This window comes from Phocoena phocoena, chromosome 7 (genome assembly GCF_963924675.1).
Source record: "Phocoena phocoena chromosome 7, mPhoPho1.1, whole genome shotgun sequence".
Classification (NCBI taxonomy): domain Eukaryota; kingdom Metazoa; phylum Chordata; class Mammalia; order Artiodactyla; family Phocoenidae; genus Phocoena; species Phocoena phocoena.
In genome coordinates this window covers 112,609,759-112,626,574 of record NC_089225.1, presented here as the reverse complement: position 1 = coordinate 112,626,574, position 16,816 = coordinate 112,609,759, and the positions used below count along the sequence as shown (strand labels likewise).

Here is a 16,816-nt window from a genome sequence, read left to right as displayed (position 1 = left end):
GAAAATTGAACATGGCTAAGGTTAATGCCTGTGGGAAACGCTGAGTGTCCAGAGGAGCGACGTTTGTAGTCCGTGGACGGAGAGCGGGGAAGGAGGTGGTGCTGGAATCTGGCCTCTCGGAAGATGGGTAGACTTGGGACTTGCAGAGACTCCAGGCAAGGGAACGGTGTGCTCTTTGGGGAACGTTTCGTTCTCTAGTTGGCCTGGGCGTACCAGCGTGGAGGGCTACTGTGACATGGGGCCCTAAAAGAAAGGCCCCCAGAGAAGGGGTTGTTGTGCCCTCCATGGGGCCTGGATTCTGGCTTGTCACACGTGGACCACCAGGCTGGCCAGTCTTTGTCGGGCCATTATTCCCAGTAATGGTGCCGTGACTTTTCCCTCCCAGACATTCATCTTGTGGATTGTTTCTGAGATTTGTTTTCTAGATTGTTCTAGGTACGGGTGAAAACTCTGGCTTGTGTATGCACTCTTCCTTACTCTGTTGATGGAGTATAACCTCTATCTGAATATGTTTGGGGCAGCGTTTGGACTCGCAGATGTGCCTGTGGGCCTGTCATTTTCTTGAATCGCAAAGGGACCCTTGAAACGATACAAAACTTGACAACTCTTACAGGTTGGTGCGTGGGAGGGCGTATCCAGCCCTGGCTGAGATGACAGGGTGGCAGGGGTGCTGCGTGAAGTTTAAACGCCCCCTTCCCTGAAGCGTGGATTCGTGAACTGCTCCCTGCCTGTGGGGGGGGCACTGACACTGTCCTGCTTGGCTGAGTGTATGTTTTTAAATAGGCTTGAAAACAAAGAAGGCATGCTTTCTGAATTTGTAGCTGACAGAAAGCTGAGAGGGATAAGTACTAAAGTGAGTGACAGAATCGGGACCCAAAGTTATCTTGACAGGCATTTAGTTCAGACCAACAAGGTGAGTCTTAACAGGTTAAAAAAAATCATTTGAACAAGAACAGAATCTGATTTCACAATTTTGTGGAAATGCTTTGATTTTTGAAAACTTAATTCAAAACGTCATACTTTTTATTTCCGAAAAATTGATCATATTGATTGACAAAATTGAACGTAGAGAGAATGAAAGGAAAATAAAGTTGGTTTCATGAAGTGGATGGAGAGATGAGGCTAACTCGCACCATCATGACGCTCACAAAGGATGTGCAGGTGCCACCAATTTCTGAGCTAATTCAGGGAACAATAAAAGACCCAGACACTTTCACAGTCCCCAAAAAGAGTTGTTCCAGACATGTTATCAGACTGTGGTTTCTGATCCCAGCTGTGCTCTTGCTGTCTTCTGTGGCAGTGCCTGCTTCTGGGAAACATGAATGTCGCCTCCTCCTGTTAGCCCACAGGTTAGACAGGGCGCTGTGTGTACAGTATTTAGCACAGGTAGAGCACGAGGTCTGCGCTTACTAGATGCTAGTGCCTAGTAGGTGCTATTCTATGAGTTAACTTTCACAGCCGTTCAGGAGGGGGAAAAAATGCACTCTTAAATGGATTTTGTGAAAACACTGAGTGTCCAAAGGGAGGAGGTATCACACTCCTCAGGTCACATCAAGTGCATTTTATTTAGTTCTTTGATTTTTGTTTTAAACATTACATCTAATGTTCCTGCCCCAAGCCTCCTAATTTTTATGGTCTGAAGAAAAATGTGGAAAGAACGCATTAAATGTTTTCAGATTTTGTGCTAAATTAGGAGTTTTCATACCAGCCCCTAACATGTTTTGACTGCTGAGTGAAATCAGGTTTTTTATATACAGTATACATAGCTTACCTAAAAAAGGGAGTATGTTTGTTATTATCAGATAGAAATGGAATTTCTCTTGGTACATCATACTCATAAAAGTGCTGACTTGATGTCTTTAAAGATTGACAGCTTATATTTGGCAGTCCAAACAAGTTAAAGGTGTCCTGGTTTAAAGTTGTTTGGGCAGTAACCTGGTTTCAGTTTTATAGGGTGGTTCTTTCACTACACCAGTACACTTTAAAGCTGATGGTCAACTGTCAGGGACTAAATAAATATTTGCTTGGCAGGCCATCTTCAAAATATTTCCTTTTAGAAAATTGGAGATCTAAATATAAAATAAAGGCTAAGATATTAGAAAAAACTTGGACTAATTGTAAAACTTCAGGGTTAATAAGAAAAAACTCAAGTCATAAAAATTAGAATGGATTTAGCTATGTAAAAATAAAAAGTTTCTGCAGGCAAATTAGCACAAAGGCAAAAGACAGACTGAGAGAAAGTGGTTGTGGTACACAATACTAAAGGTTACTGTCCCTAGTAAGGGAAAGGCGCAGATGAATTAATAAGAAAAAGAGATGACCCGTTAGAAAAATGGTCAAAGGATGTGTCCTGACAGTTTATAGAGGAAGAAATGCAAATGGCCCATCAACCAGAGCTTCCTCCGTCACTGGAAAGGAATAGCAAATCACTGATGTGCCGTATTTTTCACCCATCAGATTTAAAAATTGGCAAGATGGTAATGAGGGTGTAGAGAAATGGATATTCTCATAAAGCGTGTTGGGGGTGAAAGTTACCACAACTTTTTTGGGAACAAATTTTGGCATTTGTCAGATTTATTTATTTACCCTTTGACCAGCAGTCAGCAGATCAAATAAGGATATAAGTCTAGGGTTGTTTATTGTGGCATTATTTGTCATGTAAAAAGCCAGAATCATGCTGCGTGCCCGTCAGTAAGGGACCAGACCAAGTGAGTGGCAGTGCTTTCCGTAGAGAATGGTGTGCGGCTGTTGAAGCGAATCGTTAGACCCAGCGTGATGGCTTACGTGAACAGTGATGTATGTAGAGTGTTGCGTATAGTATACTTCTACCTTTTAAAAATTAAAATGCACGTACACAAGTTCACGAGCATAAAGGAAAGTGGAACGTATACAATAAACTGTTACGGTGGCGGGGAGGCGGGGCCTTTTTCTGAAACGTCTGTGGTGTTTGGAAAACATGTACCGTAGTCCCTCAGTATCTGTGGGGGATTGGTTCCAGGGTCCCCTTCGGATGCCAAAATCCGAGGATGCTCAAGTCCCTTATATATCAATAAAATGGCCTAGTACAATGGCCCTCCGTATCCACAGGTTCCACATCCTCGGATGAGGAGATAACTGTGTCACATTTGTGGTTGAAGAGAAAATCTAGGTATAAGAAGCAATTTAGGCAAAATATCTAAAAGCTTGTTGCTTTACTGTACGTAGCAACTTATAGCTAATCTGAATATAATCAGCCCAAGAGTATTTTTCTCAGCATAGTATGTAACTTTCAGTAGACTTAGCTTCATAGTGTAGGTAACTTTAAAAAAAAAAACCAACAATCTAGATAAGATTATCTGTAGTGAAAAACTTGTTTTCTGTCTTGTTTCTTTCTTTATGAGAGTTCTTATATTTAGAACTCAGGGGCCTCTTCCAAAGTTTAGGGTCAAGGTCACACTTGGTCCAATGATTGCAGCCCCAAATACTTTAAATTACTATTTATCCAAAACAGAATGTAAGGTTCTGGCTAACCGGAAGTTCCCTTTATAGCATCTGTGACCTACAGATTGTTGTTAAAGAATCCAGATGCAAGCTATTCTAACTCTGACCCTTTCGATGGTGCAAAAAGGTGTCCCAGAGATCTTACAGGGCCTCGGGATTCTCCTTGTGGGGTTGTGTAAGGGTTAAAATGAGACGATCCTTGTGAAGTTCCTAGAACAGTGTGGGGTGGGGGCAGTGTAGCACGTCGCCAAGAGCATGGGCTGGGAAAGCAGGCTGCCTGGGTTTGGATCTCCACTCCTCGCTGGCTCTCTCTTGGACAGTTATTTAACCTAAGTGCCTCAGTTTTCTTATCAGTGAGTTACAATAATAATAGTACCCACCTCATAAGATTATTGTAAGGATTAAATCCGTTAAAATTTGTAGAGCACTAGAATAGTTCCTGGCAGGCAGCGAACGTTAATTATCATTTATATAAGCCATTTTCAGTTGTGGCCAACAAAAATATGAGATGATCTCATTGTGTTTAATTGAAATACCACTCACAGTATTCCAGAGTGACAGAGGAGAGGAGAGGCTCGTTCTGTTCAGCATGGGAAGATGAGCCCTTCTCTGGGGCTGGTGGTAGGTTTGAGGAACTGACTTAGACTGAGTTGTCGCCGAAGGAGAGAGGCCAGGCTAGTGCTAAGCTGGAAACTCTATTATGAGGAATGCTTGCCAGGACCGAAAATGTATTAGTACCTGGGTAAAAGAGGACTTTGCCCCATTGGACATTGGATTTGGAAAGACCTGATTTAGATGGGTAGTTTAATTCAAAAATTAAAATCGGACCCTGCGTAAGTAGAAGGGTTGATTGTCCTCAGGTTGGCCTCCTCCCTATAATGTCGCCCTCTCCCAAGATGTCTGGTGCTCTGGCCCCGCTGAATCCAGTGTGATTGTCCTGGGTCGTCCCATTCAGCTGTGAGTCTGTTGGGATGGGCATGTTGATGCTTAGACCAATACAGTGTGAGTTTCCCTTGGAAGGGGCTTGCTAGGATATTAGCAGTTCTCGTGGGGGGTTAGTGCAGTGAGTAAGTGGTTACCCTAATGCCTTTAGTGCCCTCCTAATGCTGTTTTCTGGATACTCCCCGCAGAGTCTTTATGTCACTTGTGAGAAAAATGGAAGTATTTGTAATTACTTAATGTCTTTAGGGTAATCCTAAGGGATAAAAATGTCATTTATGGAGTCGACATTTCCCATTTGCATTAGGGGTATAAAGCAGAAGAGTTACTTTTTGTTAAATTAGGAATTACCAGGTATTTAATGTACTTCTGACCTAAAGACTCCTGAAGAAATTTCCTTTCTTGGAGTTTATGAATTTTAATTAAAATTTTTACTTTTTTAAAAAAGTAAAATTGATACCCAGCTCATTTCTAGGCAAAAAGACAATATGGATGAAACTTTTAGAGCATACACATTGAATTGGTTTTTACTTTTGTTTTTTTTAAGAGGGTGTTAAATTGTTTATTTATTACACATGATAGTGGATGATACACAAGCTTCATTCCCATCTGTATCTGGTACCATAATCCAATTTAGATGTATTGCATAGGATGTGCCAATAATCATATATTAATAATCAAAAAACTCCATGACTTGGCTTGGGTGACCCTTTTCACGGTGAACTCCAGGTCACAACGCAGTAACTGTCAGTTCAACTACACCAGGGTTTCGGAAGACAGTAGCTTCTCCACCAAAGCAGGTTGTAAATAAATTTTGAATGGAACCTGGCATCACCTTGAAGGAATACTAACTTCACACTGTTGGGGTAGTTTACCAAAATGGCTTCAGAGTAGACTAACTTTACACAGTACATTTAAAAAAAGGACACATTTATTCAGCGTCATGATCAGACTATTGTGTTTAGCAATCAACAGCATGGGTGCAAAAAAAAAAAAATCTACATTAAAACCCTTTGTTGGAATGCTTTACACTTTTCACAGAACAGAAACTAAAATAACCTGTTATACAGTTAGTCACAAATACAGTCCTCGAGTTTTTTTGCCCATACATATGAGTATTGTCTAAAACATGTCTTCTTTGTAGCAGCTAGGCCCTGCCACCACTGTGCTTGGCTGAGTTCACAAATCTGTTGTAACCTGTAGCTTCCCTGTCACTTCTCTGGCTCTCCTCTCCTGCTAAGCTTTGTTTCCTGGCAGTAATCAAAACCTTCTGCCACTGCCATAGCTACTGCTGCTGCTGGAACCACCACAGCCACCTTGGTTTCGGGGTTTAGCAAAGTATTGGCCTCCACTGCCATAGGGGCCAGAACTTCTGCCTCCAAAGTTTCCTCCTTTCATGGGTCCAAAATTTGAAGATTGATTGTTGTAACTGCCAAAATCATTGTAGCTTCCACCACCTCCAAAATTGCTTCCATCATTACCAAATCCATGATAGCCATCCGCACTGCCACCATATCCACCACCACCACGGCTGCCACCAAAGCCACCTCGACCACTGAAGTCTCCTCCACGACCAAAGTTGTCATTCCCACCAAAACCCCCTCCACGACCACCACCAAAGTTTCCAGAACCACTTCGACCTCTTTGGCTGGACGAGAAACTAGCCATCTCTTGCTTAGATAGGGCTTTCCTTACTTCACAGTTGTGGCCATTCACAGTGTGGTATTTCTGAATGACAGTCTTGTCTACAGTCATGGTCATCAAAGGTTACGAAAGCAAAGCCTCTCTTTTTACACTGCCTCGATCAGTCATGATTTCAAACACTTCAATTTTCCCGTATTGTTCAAAATAATCTCTTAGATGATGTTCTTCAGTGTCTTCTTTAATGCCACCAACAAAAATCTTTTTCACAGTTAAGTGGGCACCAGGTCTTTGAGAATCTTCTCTTGAGACGGCCCTCTTTGGTTCCCCAACTCTTCCATCTACCTCGTGTGGCCTTGCATTCATGGCCGCACCCACCTCCTCCACAGTGGCATATGTGACAAACCCGAAGCCTCTGGAGCGTTTGGTGTTTGGATCCTTCATTACCACACAATCTGTGAGCGTTTCCCACTGCTCAGAATGGATCCTCAGACTGTCATCGGTTGTTTCAAAGCTCAAACCTCCGATGAGGAGCTTCTGCAGCTGTTCGGGCTCTTTGGGTGACTCTGACTTAGACGTGACGGCAGTGGAGGGGCGGAGGGGAGATGTCAACGATGCTTACTCTGCGGCGTCCATGAGCAGAAAGGAGTAATCTACCGAACGTATCTCTGAATTGGTTTTTAAATGAGTACATTTCTGTACTTGAACTCAGAGGAGAAAGATCAGTGTGTTGAACTTCATAGGACGTGGATGTCCACACCTTCATCTTTAGCCCTCTGTTTCCCCCACGTTCCTGTGGGCCAGTTCATGTATTTCATAGCTTCAATAGAAATTTTGGGGAAAGCTGGAGAAGGAATAATGGTTACATTTTATGTGGAAAGGGATAATTGAGTATAAAATATTTCAGATAAGTACTTTTGGTAGGTAAATCTTTAGGTTTTTTTTTTTTTTTTTTTTCCGGTACGCGGGCCTCTCACTGTTGTGGCCTCTCCTGTTGCGGAGCACAGGCTCCAGACACACAGGCTCAGTGGCCGTGGCTCACGGGCCCAGCCGCTCCGCGGCATGTGGGATCTTCCAGGACCGGGGCACGAACCCGTGTCCCCTGCATCGGCAGTTGGACTCTCAACCACTGCGCCACCAGGGAAGCCCAGTCTTTAGGTTTTTAGATAGAAAGTTTCCTGGCTTTCTCCCGAGTTTACCTTGGAGTATCTGAAATCCCTCATTTTCTTCATAGATATTTATTGAATTGGGCACTGTGCTGTTAAGGCAGATTGGCTTCCCTCAGGCCTCTCACCATCTCTGTGCTCCGTGTGTTTAAGATTCTCCCTGGTGGTTAATTCAGAATGGTACTGAAATAGGATTTTTAAGACCTGTAGATCTTTGAAGAGTCCCTTTATTTCTGAAGTTCTGTATTGAGGTACCAAGATAGAATTATTGTTTTGCTCTAGAGTCAGTTTTTTCTTCCCAGGATTCACTTTTAAAGAAAGATTTTAAAATATTTGTTCAATAGTGAAATTATCAAAAAAAATACTTGTTTCCCTCAAAACACCCAATAGCCCTTAAAACGCCTGTTGGGTCATCTTTCATTGCTTGTATTATATGTTGACTGTAACTTTTTGGAAACAAATGTCCGTATTAAATGGCTGTCAAGAAAATATTTTTAAAAAATAAGCTTTGTCCAGCAGGGGGGAGAAGATTTGAATTTAATGGCAAACTTAAAGATGTCCCCCTTTGAATCCCATCTGGCCAATGACCAAATGCTCTCTAAGCAGGTGTTCCGTGTTCTAGGGAAAGAAGCTCAGAAAGGATCTCTGCTCTTTGATGATCTCCCTCCGGCCAGCAGTACTGACTCAGGTACAGTCTTCAGGCTCTCCCAGGTGTGTGTCAACATGTCATCCTGGGATTGTAGTTGTCTCAATCTTTTTCCCTTTCCCCCATTTTCAACACACAGATGTTTTAGGTGTTGGACTGTCTTAAGTTTTGAATCCATGGCATCAGGTAAGGCAGAAAAATCCGCTAGTCGCTAGCCCTGAGAAACTGCATAAAAGTGTTGAGCAGTTTTCTCTGGTTCATTTGAGTGTTTAATATACTAGCTGGAATAAGATTTAACTCCTTAAGGCAGATTTTTTGGTTTCCTTTGAAATGATAGGACTTTAATATAAAATAGGTTCAAGACATTATTTAGCACTGTATGAGTTGCCACTGGATTGACACAAGAGTTTTGAGTTTATTTCAATGACCTGTGTAGGTGTCCTGGTGGGATGGATTCTGAAACTTAAGCCCCCTCCTGGTTTTGTGGGCTCACTCAGTGTTCTGCTGTGTTTCAGGATCGGGGGGACCTTTGCTTTTTGATGATCTCCCACCAGCCAGCAGTGGTGATTCAGGTAAGTGGTAGGCAAAAATGTCCAACGTGCTGGTGGAAATAATATGCACTGTTTTTACCCTTACGTAAAATTTATTTATTTATAGCTTGTAACAAACCTTAGGATGATATTAAATCATAATACAACATAAGGTTTATTAAAACTGAATAGATACCGGGAATTTCTTGGCAGTCCAGTGGTTAGGACTCAGTGCTTTCACTGCTGGGGCCAAGGTTTGATCCCTGGTTGGGAAACTAAGTTCCCACACAAAAAAAAACCCTAAACAGATACCATTAGGTGGGAACAAAAAGACGCTTAAATGCTACATCACTTTTTGGTGATTATTTTTTACTTCTTGCAACTGACTTTTAAGAAGTGAAGAGTCCAGAAATTTACTTTGATCTTTGTTATTAACGTGGTTTTTTTTTTTTAATTAATTAATTAATTTAGTTTTGGCTGTGTTGGGTCTTCGTTTCTGTGTGAGGGCTTTCTTTAGTTGTGGCAAGCGGGGGCCACTCTTCATCACGGTGCGCAGGCCTCTCACTATTGTGGCCTCTCTGTTGCGGAGCACAGGCTCCAGACGCACAGGCTCAGTAGTTGTGGCTCACGGGCCTAGTTGCTCCGCGGCATGTGGGATCTTCCCAGACCAGAGCTCGAACCCATGTCCCCTGTATTAGCAGGCAGATTCTCAACCACTGCGCCACCAGGGAAGTCCCTGTTATTAACGTTTAAAAGAAAATCTCAGTCTGTCATTCTGGTTTTGCCTTGTTATATTCCTGACAGACCCAAATGTATCCAGCAGAAGTGTCTGAATATATGAGGTACAGTTAAAATATTTTCAGTTTCCTGATAAATAAGTCATTTGTTTTATGCCACTTACATTAAAAAGAATTTTGATTTTAAGAAAATGAAGTCAGAATGACACTGCTTTACTGACTGGTATAGACCATGTGCAGGAATTTGAATTCTTGAAATTCAAGACCTTAGTTAATTATTTTCCAGTCAGTCCTTTTATGTTCTCAAGATTCTTTTTATTGATTTGGTTTCATTTTTGTCAAGCCTATTAACATTGGCTCTACCTGTTCCTGTAAATGTTTAACTTTTCCTTTTATGTCCCAATTACACAGAAGGGGAAAATAGAGCCAGTTCTTCTAGGTTGTCATATATGACGAGTGTATTATTCAACTAACTGAGAACTTCTCATATGGAATTCCCCCAAAGGGAGGGGGAAGGTAGGGCAATGGTGGGGGACAGTGGGGATGCAGGCTGTCCTTTTTCACGTGCAGTTATCCTCTAGTGTAAAAAACCTTCCTTATGTTGTCAAATAGAACACTTGCTGCTTTTCAGGTATATTTTTTGTATTATTAATTCTTTACCATAAATTCATTGGAATTAGTCTAGAAAGTATGGATTAAATTAGGTATCATTCCTATATTTAGAAAAAGTATCACAATCGTCTTACATAAGAAGTCTCAGGTTTTCAGGCTATGTATCCATACCAAAAAATTACAGCATTCTCATACAATTTACCCTAAAACCTTCCCAATAAAGACAGTGCACTTAGTTAAAATGAAAGTTAACGTGTGCAACTAGGGCTCTTAACAGATTTAATTTAAAAAAGGAAGATTCAGCATAGTTACCTCTTAGTTATCCACAGGGCAAAAGGCAATAAACTAGTAGCGACTTAGAAGACGTCAACACCATTGTTAACAAGCTTGATTTTTTTGGATATAGAATCCAATCTTGTATGCAGTATTTAGGCTTTCTTGAGAAGACATGTCTTTCTTCTCAAGCAGGCAAGAGCCATTTACAAAAATTGACTGCATTCTAGGCCATAAAGTAAGTCCCAGTAAAGAATCAGCTTCATATGTAGACCGCATTCTCTGATGACAATGTGATTCACTTAGAAGTCAATAACAGTTTAAAACATTTCTCTGTTTTTCAATTTAAAAGAAAGGAAGATTCTTTTACATACACATTGGGAAAACTGGAACACAAACAGTAAGTGACAGGAGGCTAATGAAGAGACCTTTGGGAAATCCGTGACATTGTCCCAGTTAATTTGCCTTACTATGTGGGGTGGGATGTGTGTGTTATACTGTTGCAGAAATCTGTCCTTTGCAAGTAATTGACCCTCCTTGCAGGCAGGGACATTTCTTTCCTTTTTTTTCTCAGTACTCAGAAATGTCTGGCAAAGAATAGTTGAATAAATAATAAATGGTTGCATGCTTTTATACCTAAATGCAGAGAATACTTAGGGCCATTTATTGGATACTTGATGGACCAGGCACTGTGATGAATGCTTTACATACCTTCTCCCCAGCAGTTTTCAAACAAGCCCCTGAGAGGACAGTATTCGCCCTATTACGGGTGAAGAAACTGAGGCTGAAAGGTTAAGTAACTTGCCTTAAGGGCACACCCCTTGGAAGTGGCAGAACTGAGATTTGAAACTAGACTTCTGTTGTTCCAAAATGCATACACACTGCAGGTGCTCTTAGCTCTGGCTTTGAATACAAATTCGTCCCTTTGCAAGTGGGAATGGCTTCAGCAGTCCTATTTTGCCTTTCAGGATACATACAGTTCTTAAAGCCTGATGTTTATTTTAAGCCTTTTTTGGCACTCGTTACTCTTTTTTTTTTTTTTTTGCGGTACGCGGGCCTCTCACCGCTGTGGCCTCTCCCGTTGCGGAGCACAGGCTCCGGACACGCAGGCTCAGCGGCCATGGCTCACGGGCCTAGCCGCTCCGCGGCGTGTGGGATCTTCCCGGACCGGGGCACGAACCCGTGTCCCCTGCATCGGCAGTTGGACTCTCAACCACTGCGCCACCAGGGAAGCCCTACACTTGTTACTCTTTTGAACTGGTTCAGGACATTTCACTTTGCAGATTTGGGAAACATAAATTATAAGTAAGGGCTTGTGGATGTAAAACATCATATATGTGCCATAGCCCCAAGATATGAATGTGCATTTTTACCACTGAGAAGCCTCTCTTGCATGTCCTCTTATGCCAGTCTGAGCAGGGCCTGGATCTTAATTTGTGGTCTCCCACTGTGGGTGCCCAGGCACTGCCCCACCCCTCAAAGTCATAGCCGTGACTGCTGTGCCTCTCTCTCTGCCAGGCCTCTCTCAAATGTCTTTTGTCTCTGAGGGCTGGGAGGGAGCCTGGTCTGCTAGGGACTCTTACCGTCTACAGCTGTGTTTCTGTCTGGCTTTGACTTTATATTTCCAGGTTCTCTTGACACTTCGATATCCCAGGTGGTAAAGAATGAAGGGAAAGGAGCAAAGAGAAAAACCTCTGAAGAAGAGAAGAATGGCAGTGAAGAGCTTGTGGAAAAGAAAGTTTGTAAAGGTTTTCAGACAGTTTGAAAACAAATGTATTAGACTTCATATTGTAAAACAACCCAGAGCAAAAAACAAGCTCAGCTTTCTGACGATATTGGATTGGCCAAAATGTTCGTTCGGTTTTAAGTAAAAATAAAAGATATTTTTCATTTTCACCAAGAAGTTTATTGAATAATGTATTCATTAACTGAATGACCTTTTTGGCCAACCCAATACTTCCTTTTAATGTCTGTATTTAAGAAGTGGATAGGGTTTCTTATTTGCAAACGGATTTCCAAGTTTACTTTTGCTTCCTCTCTCTCTTTGGTCTCCATGTACATCTGTTACCTTTGGTCAGATAGGAAACCTGCATTTGTCCTTCAAGGGTTAAAAACCACAGGTAGTTCTTACTTAGCCTTCGGCAGTGAGTGTTTAGCTTATTGGCCCCCCAGTTCCTTGTCCCCAGCCTGTTGGTTAGCACTTGGAATTCTGTGAATAGCTCAGTAGGCAGGTCCCAAGAGACAGCCTGAGGCTGGAAAAAGCAATTGAAATTTGTAGTCAGCTTTGTAACATGTCACAGTGAGTGGGGAAGAAATGAAAAGTATCAGCTAAAGAGAAAAACTGTGGATTTTCACTTATTGCACCGGCCACTTTGTCTTGTGCCATAAGTGATCTCAAGGCAGAGGCTGTAGGCTGCAGTGGAGGTGTGAGAGGACCTGCTCCGCCTCTGCTGTGAAGACGTGGGCTCAGCTTGGCTTGTCACTGCCTTGAGCCTGGAGAGCACTGTGCCTGCCACCAGCCGCTCTTCAGAAAGCACTCATTCTATCACTTCTATGGGTCTAGGTGTCAGAAAAAGCTTAAACCAGCCATTAAAGAGAAATTTCTGCGCCTCCAGTGAACTCCTTTTTTCCTTTCCTTCCTCAGTTAAAGTAAAAGCAGCTGATCTTACCATTTGTTCAAATTCTTCCAGCCTCAAGCATGGAAATATATATTTCCAGTGTATCCAACAGGGCATTAGGGATAAACTCTACTCGGCTTGCATTCCTCTAAACTAGAAATTTTTTTGTCCTTATTAAATTATTGACAGACTAGATTTACACAGAATTCCTTGCCCCAGTTCAAGTCCCACTTCTGTGGGATGACAGCACATTCCTTGCTCTGGTGCTTTGACTTAATGCCCTCGCAAGAGAAGCCATTCTGTACTAACTTGCTGTCGTCTGCTGTCTCCTTTCCACTGCTCAGCCTTGCAGAGACCGGCCCTGTCCAACAGTGGTCTGAATCTTGTAACAGACTTGCAGCCCGGGAGATGCCTTGAGGGGTATAGCTTATTTGTTTGCAGCATTAGGGCATTGCTGAGTAGAACAGCCATAGTTCCCTCTCATTTGCTCTGGGACTAGGGCTTCTGGAGAGAAGGGCACAGTTTTGTATTGGCTTTTTGTTCTCTTTTTCTTAGGCTCTTCAGTGATCTTTGGTTTGAAAGGCTATGTAGCTGAGCGGAAGGGCGAGCGGGAGGAGATGCAGGACGCCCATGTCATCCTGAATGACATCACCGAGGAGTGTAGGCCCCCCTCCTCCCTCATGTGAGTGTCTGTGCTCCAGCAGCCCGATGGCATAAAAGTCTCTGTTCTGATGGGAACTTTGGGCTGTATCCAGTTTGTGTTTATTAGAAAGACATATTTCTTGAGCTGCTTGGTTCAACATCAGTAGTTCTCAGCTGGGGTTGGTTTTTCCCCCCAGGGACATTTTTGGTTGTCACAGTGGGGGATGTACTACTGGCATATGGTGAGTGGAGGCCAGGATGTTATCCTATAGTGCACTGGTTAGCCCTACAACAATTGTCCTGCTGAACTTGAGAAACCCTGCTGATTGGGAAATGACTCTCCCTATTTTGGGTCTTGGGGTGTGTGCTTTCCACCAGTACCTGAAGAGGTTCTGACAGATAGTATTCTTATTCTTTGACCCAGGAGATAGAGGTAGAAGCTGCTAATTACAGAGGTGAATGGTGATCCGGGAGAGCTAGTGCATATAGTGAGGGCCCAGAAAGAGAACAGAAAAGCAGAAATGGCATCAAGAAGATTTCCTGCAGTTGTACAAACTAAAATGAAGGAAAAGGCATAGAGGAAAAGCCATTGCTCACCAAGAGCAGGAATATGCTTTGGAGTTGTTTTTGAACCCAGGAAAGGGGCTTCTGGAGAGCCCCATGGGGGTAGATATTTTCGGGATAGATTTAATTGAGGAACACTAAGCCATAACTAGCAAATACTGCACTGTAAGATTCTGAGTTATCAACCACATGAAATTTATTTTTTCATGGCTTGTGATGCCCCAAATTGAAAAGGAATTTCAAAAATGTTTGAAAAAAGAGCAGCTCTGCAGAATAAATGTCATTTCTCATAGGCATTTTTGTTCTTTCCTTCTTGAAACAGTTTTTTAATGACATTTATTCTATTTATGTTTTTTGGCAAAACTTGAAAGGGGAATAGGAATAAGACTAGTAAGATAGGCTTTAAGAATTCTATATTGGTCAGAGTTTGAGCAAGAATCCTGAAATTACCTATTCTGTCTCTCATAGATTTTTTTAAATAATTTTTAATCTTTATTGGAGTATAATTGCTTTACAATATTGTGTTAGTTTCTGCTATACGACAAAGTGAGTGAATCAGCTATAACTCTTACAGATATTTTTGACCGTCTTGGATCAGTAACTGTTTATCTGTGTGTTAGTGTTTGAAACTAAATCTGCTTTAAATAGAAAAAAGTTCTGAATTTTAGTTTAGTGAAAAATCAGGGTTAATAGATCTTGATTTTTAAAAACAAGTGTGAGTTTTTAATTCTTAATTTAAAAATGTCACGGAAGTGACTTAAATGTTTGTCTCGGGTAATGCTAATGTTCGCTAAGAGTTAACAGCTTTTATGGAGAGGAGTAGTCTTTGCTGTGAGAATCTCTCTGACTCTCGGTTCATTGTTGCAGTACCCGGGTTTCATATTTTGCTGTTTTCGATGGACATGGAGGAATTCGAGCCTCAAAATTCGCTGCACAGAATTTGCATCAGAACTTAATCAGGAAATTTCCTAAAGGTGAGACTGAGAGCTAAATCGGTTCACGTTCATCTTGGTGTTGGCTGTTTGTGCTGATCAGTGACATGTCACTGGCTTTAGCAGAGTCCTTGGTGACTCTAAAAGAGCAGGGATGGGCTTCCCTGGTGGCGCAGTGGTTGAGAGTCTGCCTGCCAGTGCAGGGGACACGGGTTCGTGCCCCGGTCCGGGGAGATCCCACATGCCGCGGAGCGGCTGGGCCTGTGAGCCATGGCCGCTGAGCCTGCGCGTCCGGAGCCTGTGCTACACAACGGGAGAGGCCACAACAGGGAGAGGCCCGCGTACCGCAAAAAATAAAAATAAAAAAAAATGAAACAGCAGGGCTGAGAGGAGGCGGCTCCGAGGTGAGCAGGTGCAGTGGCAGTGCAGGTGTGCCTAGTATGGAACTTCTCACGTCTCTGAGTGATTGGCCCCTCTCGTGGAATGTCTTTGGGTACAAGTGAGTGTCTTGCCTTTGTATTTGGGAGACTACTAAAACCAAATGCAGATGGTACTTAAAGGTGAGGAAGTACAGGTTGTTCTTGGTCGTAATACAGAAACAAAATGACAGTGGCGGGAGGATAATCTTCCCTCCTTAAGAGTTTGTTTTCTTTTGTTCCTTCTGTAATAGGAGATGTAATCAGTGTAGAGAAAACCGTGAAAAGATGCCTCTTGGACACTTTCAAGCATACTGATGAAGAATTCCTGAAGCAAGCTTCAAGCCAGTAAGTGTAATAACCACATGAAGACACATGAGTGGAGCACGCGTGTTGTTTTCCTAAACGCATTCCAGGCCTGCTAATGCAGTTTAATGCTAATGCTCACTGTCTGAAAAGTTCCTAGCACCAAGTAATCTCTCACAACTTAACGAAATCTGGAACAGAGAAAAGCACGTATCAAAGAAACCATCCATTTAAAAAGTATAAGACACTCCCCATTCAACTCTGGAAATTAGTATCAAAGTGCTAGCATGTTGGTGGTGACTGTATTTCTGATGTGTTTCCCCCAGGAAGCCTGCCTGGAAAGATGGGTCCACTGCTACCTGTGTTCTGGCTGTAGACAACATTCTTTATATTGCCAACCTCGGAGATAGTCGGGTATGTGACTCTGGAGCCACCTGTTTAGATAACAGCACGTCACATGGGAGAAGAGCTGTAGAAGCACTTGCTGGATAAGATTACGGTGATGATGGCTGGGTTGGAATCTTCTATTGGGGTTGCTGCAGGGGGTTCTGCTGCAGGGTTTAAGTTCTGGATCAGGGAACAGCAGCTAAGCTTGAGGCTGTTTGTTCTCTGAGAAGGCTTATACCCTGTCTGTCAGGTACAGAGCTGTGAGTTGGAATTTAATTGGCCTGCAAGTACCTTAAATATTCATCTTCATTTTTCTGACCTCAGGCCATAATCAATGAATAACTCAAAAGCTGTAGCTAGAAAGTGCTAGATGATGTGACATATATCCGTTGAGCCCAGTACACCTGGCTGAGGGAGAAACCCGATGATTTCCCACTGGTGACATCCTGTGTCCCAGTCCCAGTTGTGGGGAATGACTCAGAGCTGGAGGGCGGTGCTCTGCAGGGTCTCTGCAGTCCCTCCCACCTCCGCTGCCAGGAGCGGATGTTCACCTCCATTGCCGCTTGCTTTTCAGCCATTCTCCATGCTTGTTCAGCAGTCACTGGACAAAGTGACCTTCCCACTCTTACTAGCATCTTCAGATGTGGAAATAGCTGCTCCCACCCCTGTTGCTCTTAGGGTGATCTATAAATATGGAGCGCTAGGAGCTGTAGCATCACAGACGACAGCCCTGCCCTAGTGGAGTTCATATTCTGGTGATGTTTTAGTGGGTCTGTCTAGTGGACTGTCTCTTGTACATAGGTGTTTAGATCAAAGGACTTAAAAAAACAACGTGAGTAAAATTGGCCAACAAAAGAGAGACTTTGGAGTCAGGCCCAAGTTTGAGTCCTGGCCTTGCTCTCTGACTCTAGGCACGATGCTTATCCC

At 42.7% G+C, this 16,816-nt stretch overlaps 1 protein-coding gene and 1 pseudogene across 2 annotated transcripts in view; one reads left to right on the top strand and one right to left on the bottom strand.

Annotated features, from left to right (window-relative positions):
- ILKAP (ILK associated serine/threonine phosphatase) overlaps positions 1-16,816 on the top strand; it is a 29,258-nt gene that overhangs the window by 1,099 nt on the left and 11,343 nt on the right. Inside the window, exons 2-8 of one of the 2 annotated variants that reach the window (XM_065880212.1) lie at positions 7,849-7,914; positions 8,388-8,444; positions 11,653-11,772; positions 13,198-13,324; positions 14,716-14,822; positions 15,451-15,544; positions 15,829-15,916. In XM_065880212.1, coding sequence (XP_065736284.1) covers positions 7,849-7,914; positions 8,388-8,444; positions 11,653-11,772; positions 13,198-13,324; positions 14,716-14,822; positions 15,451-15,544; positions 15,829-15,916 — 659 coding nt within the window. The remainder of the gene's footprint in view (positions 1-7,848; positions 7,915-8,387; positions 8,445-11,652; positions 11,773-13,197; positions 13,325-14,715; positions 14,823-15,450; positions 15,545-15,828; positions 15,917-16,816) is intronic. The other variant, XM_065880213.1, reaches the window with a different exon arrangement.
- Positions 5,680-6,826, bottom strand: LOC136125896 (heterogeneous nuclear ribonucleoprotein A1-like; annotated as a pseudogene).